The sequence below is a fragment of the Triplophysa rosa genome, linkage group LG11 (assembly GCF_024868665.1).
Source record: "Triplophysa rosa linkage group LG11, Trosa_1v2, whole genome shotgun sequence".
Classification (NCBI taxonomy): Eukaryota; Metazoa; Chordata; class Actinopteri; order Cypriniformes; family Nemacheilidae; genus Triplophysa; species Triplophysa rosa.
Window position 1 is genome coordinate 3028672 of NC_079900.1, and position 9889 is coordinate 3038560.

The window sequence follows — 9889 nt, forward strand, 5'->3', positions numbered from 1 at the left end:
AGGAACAGGGTTTGGTGACCACTGGTATAGAGGGTATGCATTAACGTCACTTTCCCACGTGAACACACCGGGGCACGCTCCCTTGAGTGGTAAAACTAAGGTAAAATGGATGCATTCAATAGGAGGAACAAAAAACCGGGACTAAAACACACAGTTATTTGCTGAAACTACAAGCAGCTGGACTCGACGGTGATTATGAAGGTGTTTTGGGTGCGAAACTACTGAGCACTTGTGAGAGTGGAATTTGTAGTTGTAGAGGTCGGCCACAAATGTGTATCAGTAAATTTGTAGTCAAAATTTGAAGTTGCAAACTTGTAGATTTTTTTCTCTCCCGCAAACACAACACAACAGTTACACCTTCTTGAATCCTTCAGTGCAAGTGCACAAATCCAATTCTACAAATCACAAACTGAGATACTCGTGCACTCACATTTTTTGCTACAAATGCTGCAGTAAATATGGTGCAAAACACAACCTGCACCAAAAGACGTGCGTTCACAGACGAGTTTTGCACATCAGCAAACAGTATGTGAATTCATGCAATGAGAGTTGAATGCTTGTAAAATATTTTCTCACAAATTAAAGGTTTTATTCTTACAACTGCTTGAATCTGCTGCTGCGAGTCTCTGACACAAGTTCGCACACACTCTCATTTTGCACCACATATCTGTGTGATATATGGTGCAAAAGTGATTTGTGCATTTGCAGCCAAACGAGCTAGTTTTGGCGCCCAGCAGGTGGCGCCCTAACGCGCAAGTGAAAAACTCTGCGAGAATCATTCTGAGCTGCTTTATTTTCCTGAAATCACTAATCGTAATAGAGTACATTGGTTTAGTTTAAATAAGTATGCTGGTCAGCTACGTTGACAATCCCTTACGAAAATTATAGGCCTACAGTTAAATAAACAAAAAAACACGTTTTTCTTACAGTTAAAACAACAACAAAATATGGTTGCTGTAGTAAAACCATGATTAGTTTTCGTAAGGGATTGTCATGTAGCGGACCAGCATATTTATTTAAACTAAACCAATGTACTCAGAGCCGATCCTGTCTATACGCAGGTAGCGTAGGGCCTCTAAACCACCAGGGGCCCCCTTGAGTACCGAATCAAAAACACTATTGTAAACAATTAAGACGCTATTTTTATCATTTGTGGATCCGACTTTAGAGGCATTATTTGGAAATTTCCTTTTAGTACTTAATTTATTTAATGACTGTGACATTCTTGGACATCAGTGCGGGGCAGGGAATGACATGCGCGTGATGTGCTGCTGATGTCCCTTTACGGCCATGGTTTTAACGGCGCCATCCGTCTGGAGCGGAAAAAAGGTAAACGCCAACAACGCAAAGTAAAAGAACAAGAGGCATGTGTTTTCATAGTATTTTAAACTCTTGTTTAGTTTTTGCCAAATTATGCAAGAACCTATTAACAAATTAAGTATTAAGTATGGACACACTTAAGTTAGTTGCTTGAGGTTGGACGTTTGATATTCGTGAATTTAGGAACCGTCTCCAAAGTTACAGACACATTAATACACGTTTCTAACTTCCGTAGCATTTAAAGGGGATAACTTACACCACAAAACCAGCTCTACGGTGTTCATGTGGGTGTCAGCTATAATGCACACCTTTTGATTTTTTTATATTTATTACAGTAAACTGTGAAGTTATATGTAAATATTGCCATGTGTTTTGCTGTGTATATTATACTGTAACACAGTTCAATGTGGGGAAGGAAGGAGGCGGGAACCGGCGAACATTCATACAACTTTAATTCAAAAATAAACAAACAATAATACAGAAGTAAAAAGGCCGGCAGCCCCTCACGGACGACTGCGGGCCACACGAACATAAACAAAACTTAACACTTCCAGGCCCGGTCCTCTCTCATCGGCAGTCCCGTCGCTCGTCCTCTTATGCTCCCTAGCTCCCCGTGAGGCATGCGGGACCGGTGCGCGTACAGCTGATACTCATTATCACTCACGCCACCGGCCCCACCTTCCTGCCCCAAGGCTCTCGTCCCGCCTTCCTCGCTACATATACCCATCTACTATATGGGTTCCTTCAAAAGATATATATTTACAGCTCAATAACATTTAGAGGGAATGACTTACAGGACTAAAACAACTACATTATTCATGTGAGTTTCAGCTATAATGTACACCACTGCATTTGGTTTGCCTATGATAATATGTAAAACATTTAGAGAATTATTTATGTGTTTTCGTATACTTGGCTTTATTAGGTAAACTATATTTATATGGAAGTTATTTATCATGCTTTATTTTTGTTAATCACTCATTTGGTTAGAAAAACACACCACTTATAGTTATACCACACCACATAACGTTATAGTTTTTTTTACAGCTAGATGGTTCCAAGCCACGTGTTAATTAAGGAAAATAATAATTTACATGTCAAACAAACTATGAACTTTATTTTAGAATTAATTGTTCTTACTGTCTGTTTAATGTTTTTTTATCTTTCAGTCTTTATTCGTTTAAGTGTGTTAATTGATTTATTATTTTTTATTTCTTATAGTCTACAGCTATGTTTATATCTAGTTTGAACTATTATGACAAGGGCCCTTCAAAAAGGTTTGCTTAGGGCCCCCATGTCTAGGTTCGGCACTGAATGTATACGATTAGTGATTTCAGGAAAATAAAGCAGCTCAGGATGATTATCGGAGTTTTTCACTTGCGCGTTAGGGCGCCACCTGCTGGATGCCAATACTAGCTCGTTTGGCTGCAAATGCACAAATCACTTTTGCGCCATGTATCACACAGATATGTGGTGCAAAATGAGAGCGTGTGAGAACTTGTGTCAGAGGCTCACAGCCAGTGTTGGGTGTAACTAGTTACCAAGTAATTAGTTACTGTGTACGTTGTGTTTGCGGGAGAGAGAAAAATCTACAAGTTTGCAACTTCAAATTTTGACTTCAAATTTATTGATACACGTGTGTGGTCGACCTCTACAACTACAAATTCCACTCTCACAGGTGCTCAGTAGTTTTGCACAAAAAAATACCTTCATAGGTGATCCTTACAACTAACTTATGACTTAAAAAGGAATCAGTTGTTCTTATGTAACGGAGGCCAGCTAGTGAAGAGCTGTGCAGTGTGTAAATCTCACTCCCCGACCAACAGAGACGCTCTAGCGACAGACGCTCTTTAGCCTCCTCGTTAGAGCGCCCGTCTCCCATCCGGACCGACCGCGGTTCCAGGCCCTCGCAGAGAGGGTGAGTAGTACCGGTTACACTTAGACACTCAAATGTTGTGTGGAATTGTGTTTCCTGATATTGTAACCATTCATTTTGCCCAGTGTTTTACCACTCAAGCAGGCGCGTTCCGGCGTGTTCATGTGGGAATTCAAGTGACAACGTGTATACCCTCTATTGTTTGCTATAGCATACCACACGCTCTCTCGGTTCTCGTCTTTGTCCCCGCCCTCTCGTTTCCTCATTTTTGATTGTTAATTATTTCATGCCCCACACCTGTTCCCTTCCTGATTTGGTTTCGTTTTATAATGCCCTTGTGTTTTGTGTCTTGTGGCAGTTGGTTGTGTGTATTCTATGCCTGGAAAGACAGCGTCTTTTTCATGTCCTGGAAAGCTTTGTGACCACAGTAAGTCTAGTCAACATAATCTTTGTCAAGTGTTGTCGTCTTAGTTTATTTAGTGTTCCTGTTTAGTCCGTGTCATTATATTACCCTGTTTTGTTGTTTAACCCCCTCGTGGGTTTTTGTTTGTGTTTAAATAAAGAGTTTTTTGTTCTATTAACCCCTTGTTGCCTGCAATTGGGTTCTCTCCGTACTCCGCTCGTGACACTATCTTTGGCATTCATTTAAAAACAACGTTAGGCTCTGGGCCTGGTTGCATAAAGCACCTTAAGTGTAATTTTCCCATAAGTGTGTCCATAAGTATACCTCAAGTTTTACTTAAGTTATTCTCCTATTGTCTTTGGTAAAGGAAAATCACCCCTTAAGTGTCATACTTAAGAGCAAAACTTAAGGTACTTTATGCAACCGGGCCCTGGTCTCCTTTCCGACGTTCCGCTGAAGCCAAGGCGTTAGCATTAGCCGTTACGCTTTTTTTGCTAAACATTGCAGATGTAACGGAGGCCAGCTAGTGAAGAGATGTGCAGTGTGTAAACCTCACTCCCTGAACTCGAGAGGTACTCGAGGTGCTCTAGCCACGGATGTTAGAGGTCATAGCCTCCTTGTTAGAGCGCCGTCTTCCATGCCGGACCGATGCTGGCTCGAGGACCGCTCGTGGCGGGTGCGAAGACTGGTCACACAGGCTTTCCATCAAGTGTCTTTGGTAGAGCTCCTGCGCTGATGATGGCATAATATTACCTAAATAATTGGTTTTGTATAGATGATGCAATGAGTGCCAGTATTTTTAAGTTGAGCGTTTTTATTAATTCTATTCTATCTGTACAACGTTAACCATCTGTAATTTGATAATTTATTTGTAAACAAGCCTATTCCTGAACTGTGACGGTTGCAAATCGTGCAGTATAATGTCTGCTTGTTAAATGTTTTTTAACTTTTTGGGCTTTATTTTTGTCATATACAGTAATATGCTGATGTATTTGTATTTTTTAAATTAGGATTAAAGAATTTCAATGAACTCTTGTATTTATTTCACCTGGTGCTGAGAATTGTATTCTTGGAGGGCTGCATGGTTTAGTATTTACATTTACATTTTTATGCATTTGGCAGACGCTTTTATCCAAAGTGACTTACATTGCACTGTACTATACATTTGTTTCTGACTATGTGCAATCCCCTGGGATCGAACCCTTGGCGTTGCTAGTGCCATGCTCTAACCCAGTGGTCACCAACCCTGCTCCTGGAGATCGACCGTCCTGAAGATTTCAGCTCCAACCCCAATCAAACACACCTGAACTATCTAATCAAGGTGTTCAGGTTTGCTTGATAATTACAGACAGGTGTGCTGAAGCAGGGTTGGAGCTGCAGTCTGCCGGACGGTCGATCTCCAGGAGCAGGGTTGGTGACCACTGCATCTAACCACTAAGTATTAACTACTTGTATACTAAAATCAACTCATGGCCTGTTGATGATTAATTCACTATTAACTAGCCGTTTACTGACATTAGCTCATGACCTGTTAATGCATCTTTATGTCATGACTTTACTTGAAGGGGCCCATGATTATTAATTCACTATTAACTAGCTGTTTACTGACATTAGTTCAATACATGTTATCGTTATGTCATGACTTTACCCAGGTTGATTGTGATTATAAACTTATCTAATTCATTTAAAGAAGTAATGAAGAAGTAAAGATCAGGAACTAGCCTGTTTTTGAATTGAATGACGCTATAGTAGTGGCATGTTGGAAAAAGGAAAAAAACAGCATAAAATCACTCAAAATATCAAGTTATCAAGATCACAATGTTGGTAATTTAGTACATTCATGCATTGTCACACACTCCACTGTTTATGTGATTGCCCCACTCTCAATAAAATGGTGAAAATGTGTACTCGACAGACCACCACTAATCCAGCAGTGTGACATGCTATATCAAAAGTAGTAAAAGTGTGATAAAATTGTATGTGTTAATTCATATTAAATATTACAAAAGTACTCATTACAAGTACTCCGAAGAATTCCTTGTTCTTTATTTAAGAGTTGATTTGGTAAGTTTTACTTCCAGGTGTTAATTACTACATTAACTACCAAACATGTACTAAAAATAACAGCTCTGTATACTGTGATGTGCAATATGAGACCAATTTTCTTTTATTGCACTCATGCTTTTTGTTGTCCTTATGTTGTTCCAGTTGCTTCCATTGTTTCCCTCATCTGTAAATCGCTTTGGATAAAAGCGTCTGCTAAATGTAAATGTACTAACAGTTAACCTGGGCAGTATTAACACATGAATCCTCATGACTCCATTATTAGCTAAGGTTAGTCAATTATTAATTATCGATTACTTAATTTCTTCATTCATCTTTAGTTCATGTGGAAGTAAGTATTAATTCAGATATTAGTACATGATTATGCATGGACCCTTATTGTAAAGTGTTACCAATAATTGTAATACATATAATCATTTACACTCTATTTTTATTGTATTTATTGTATAGATTAGATTCAATTTATTGTCATTGCACATATACAAGTACAAGGCAACGAAATGTGACCCATCCAGAGAGTAGTGAACACACGCACAGCAAGTGGTGAACACACGTACCCCCGGAGCAGTGGGCAGCTATCACTGCAGCGCCCGGGGAGCGAGTAGGGGTAAGGTGCCTTGCTCAAGGGCACCTCAGTTGTTACCCGCCGGCCCTGGGAATCGAACCCGCAACCTTCTGGTCATGAGTCCGACTCTCTAACCATTAGGCCACAACTACCCCCTATAATGTACAACAATACTTTGTTTACCTTGCTGTGTTGAAACGGAATGAAGTTTTAATTCATATGGGCATGGAATGAAGTTGAATTAATTAGGAAATCTCAAGTGAATGGATTTGACTGTACTTGTACACATTTAGTTTAGATTTGATGTGGTATAATATATGGTTCTGTTACTTTGGAATGTCGTTATTATATGGTCAGAGGAAATTTTGCCAAACCCTAGGTTTTGGTGAAACGAAAAACACACACACTTGTAGTTACTACTGTAGTAATTGTCAGAATGTCAATGAAAATTAGTTTTGATTCACTAATTAGCATATGCCAGGCATTATTACATGTGTAGCCGTATGTCATTTATTACATTGAGTATACTTACTGTGGATTTTTTCTTTTTCTCCTTTCACTTTCATTTTTCTCTCACATAACAACCAAAGGTTCCTGTTTCTGTGTGTCAAATATGAAAATAATGATTTATGTTATTGCTTTATTACATCTTCCCCTGGCCTGCTCCCAAATAAAGACATATTTAGCTTAAAAACATGTTTACGGGTGTAAAATAAAAAAATATTTAATAGCATTCAGTTATTATCAATATGATAATGAGAAAGAATAAAACTGCAATCAGTGCTGCAATTCTTGGTGTACTGATGAGAGTGTAACAAGGGTCCAGAAGATCTGAAGAAAAAATGTAAATAAAAATGTGATTTTTTAAGTAAATGGACAGCATTAGTATAACATCAAAAACATCCAGATATTAAAATTAAAAAAAAGATTACCATATCACACTAACCTATTTTGATAGCTAACCTACATTTTCTTTCAAATGTTGAAAATTCTATTTACCATAATAATGCAGAGTTTGTATGAATATCCATCTGCCAGACTTCACTACACATGTGCAGTTTCCTGCTGTCTTCCACTCCTCAACTGATACTGAAACATGATTCAAAGAATTCACTGTGAAGTTCTCTTTGTTTTTCTCACCAAAACTCCCAATTTGTCCATTTTCCTTTTTACTGCCTATGAGCCAGTACACATAGACCTGTGATGGAGCAAATCCCCCAATCGCACACTGAAGAGTCACGGTGGAGTCATGGCCATTGTTGTTGGCAAAGGCCATCATTTCAATAGATGTCATCAACACTGTGCTAACATCTGAATAATATGAATAACAGCATGTTAATATATATTATGAATAATAATAATATGAATAATAATAATAATAATATGAATAACAGCAATTAACAGAATAACATGTTAATTGCATACATACTTAAAACATTGTACTGAAATGTCATACAGTTGCTGAAAATTAAGAGACCATAATAATTTAATAATTTAAATAAAGTTTTTCTGAATTTAAGGTGTGTGTATAGGTAAAATGACATTTCTCCCAAATTCCATGAAAAATATTATTATTTTATTGGAATTTATTTGCAGAAAATTAAAATGGGACAATCTGGTCAAAACAACAAAAAGATGCAATGTTTTGAGATCTTGATTACTGCGACAAAACAAGTTCATATTCATTTTAAAACAACATAACTTTCATCTATTACATGCATTTTAGGAAAATTACAAAAATAAATATATTTGGTGTAATTAGCCTGATTTTTCTATATATCTTTTAGGCGTCTTTGCATTCTCTCAATCTTTCACATTGATTAGGGGACTGAGGTTTGTTTCCATTGGAATTCAATGTACACTCAACATGATTGGCTGTACTACATCTAGAAATGATTAATAATAAATAGGCATAACTGGAGTGGTTTCTCTTTTTATGCGGCTGTACAGGATATAATGGAATCAATGTAATGAATTAGAAAATACAAAGAATCAGGTGTTATGTAGTACATTTTTAAACTGTTTGGGATGTGGGTTGTATTACCTTTTATTATGACAATGGTGCCATTGCCTAAGTACATATGCTCACGGTCTGTAGCAATGCAGTAATATGTCCCAGAGTCCTGTTGTGTTGCATTGTAGACAGAAGCCTTACATACTGAACTCTGAACCTGATCGTTACTCTGAAAAGGGATGTTTGAGTCCTGTAGAATGTTTGTCATTCCAGTCACTGGGTCAACTCTGAGCCAGGCCACTGTGTGACAAAATGACTGCACCCCATTCAACTGGCAGTGCATGGTCACTGTTTCGCCCAAACCCACATTAACTAATGGAGGAAACTGAGAAACTGTTCCAGCCATCACTGCAAAGGTAGTCAGACCACAAAATGCTTGTGTGAATATATAAATTAAATTATATATAAATATAACCTCAAAGCTGCCAATCTTACATGCAAATCTATACACACTTTTTCTAAATTGATTCCATAATATTATTTTGGCATACTGCTTCTACATGCTTCTAAATAAAGCAGTCTAACATGCATCATGAATCTTCTTTCTAAATAGAACATAATAATATATGGAAATATATAAACAAATTGTAGATTACCTTTTAGTGATAATTCCCAAAGCAGGACAAAACCAAGTAGGTCATGCATGTATGTAGACTCTACAGGCCAGAGCAACTGAGTGAACTGAGAATGTGGTTGACAGTCACAAATAACCCACTTTTTCATGTGTGTTCATGTTTGCTCATTCAGCTCTTGTTGATGAAACACTGACACAAAAAAGTAGTCAGAATCTGAACCTAGACCTGAGAAACTGATTATTTCATAACAATAGTTTTATGGAGCGATTTTAGTCTCATTAATTATTCACGCGTAAAACAATATACACACATGCGTAAACAGTTTCACATGAATAAAACCTAATTTACGTGCACAAAGTATAAATATACATTTAAAAAAAGCAATTCATGTGCGTAAAACAAAAATGTTTTCTCATAAAGTACGTTTTGCAAACATACAACTGTGCACAAATATTTCGAAAGTTTAAAATGTACACGTTTATCGTGTTATGTGAATGTGCAAATCGTCACTCACGTGTGAATCGCCTTGGATGTGTGTGTGTGTTTTTTGAGACTCTCCCCTCGAAGGTAACTGGTAAGAGGGGTCGCCTGTGGAAATCTGAATGTCTTGAAGCCCACGGTCCTGAACTATGCTGATGGGTCTGCAGTCTGTGGCGATCCATTTAGTAATGGAATAAGTTAGCTTTGCTGTTGTTGTTTTGTTTACAGGTTTGCCCCGGCTGCACTCATCCAGTGTCCTTTGACGAGCACGGCTTGTTGACGCTGTCTCATCACCAGCAGCTTTGATAACATCTGCAAAATACATATGTTTGGCCCGAAGATGGTACTTCAAACTTATCTTGCTTCAGTGATAAGACATTTTGTCGCTACAATAAGTGCACACAACTTTGGTTTTATCCAAACTTCCATCTGGAAGCTTTTTATAAAGAAACTTGCCATTAAGCAGACCAGGTGTTGTGTCTTCTGCCATCATGTTAATTAGCGTAGCGTTCACTGTACGTCACCAAAGGCTACGGCGTAGGGCACGTGTCTCCGCGCTGCGATGACGGCAAGAAGTTCGGTTCAAACCTTA

At 38.1% G+C, this 9889-nt stretch overlaps 1 protein-coding gene across 2 annotated transcripts; it reads right to left on the minus strand.

Moving 5' to 3' along the window:
* Positions 1 to 6090: 6090 nt before the first annotated feature.
* On the minus strand, positions 6091 to 9364 carry LOC130561877 (uncharacterized). 2 transcript variants are annotated; one of them, XM_057346499.1, is made up of 5 exons: positions 9332 to 9364; positions 8839 to 9006; positions 8273 to 8590; positions 7228 to 7539; positions 6091 to 7059 (listed from the first exon to the last, which is right to left on the minus strand). In XM_057346499.1, exons 2-5 carry the CDS (start codon positions 8963 to 8965, stop codon positions 6953 to 6955), a joined length of 864 nt encoding a protein of 287 aa, XP_057202482.1. In that variant the 5' UTR covers positions 8966 to 9006; positions 9332 to 9364; the 3' UTR covers positions 6091 to 6952. The 2 variants fall into 2 exon arrangements, with proteins under 2 accessions (XP_057202482.1, XP_057202483.1); XM_057346500.1 differs by lacking the exon at positions 9332 to 9364 and having other exon boundaries at positions 8839 to 9035.
* Positions 9365 to 9889: the final 525 nt, after the last annotated feature.

Excerpts from the sequence above, each read along its gene's own strand:
- LOC130561877 (XM_057346499.1), bottom strand. The coding sequence starts at position 8,965 with ATGAAAAAGTGGGTTATTTGTGACTGTCAACCACATTCTCAGTTCACT. Across the intron at positions 8,591-8,838 it reads TTGGGAATTATCACTAAAAG|TGATGGCTGGAACAGTTTCT; the intron begins GTAATCTACAAT and ends CTACCTTTGCAG. Across the intron at positions 7,540-8,272 it reads CACCATTGTCATAATAAAAG|ATGTTAGCACAGTGTTGATG; the intron begins GTAATACAACCC and ends CATATTATTCAG.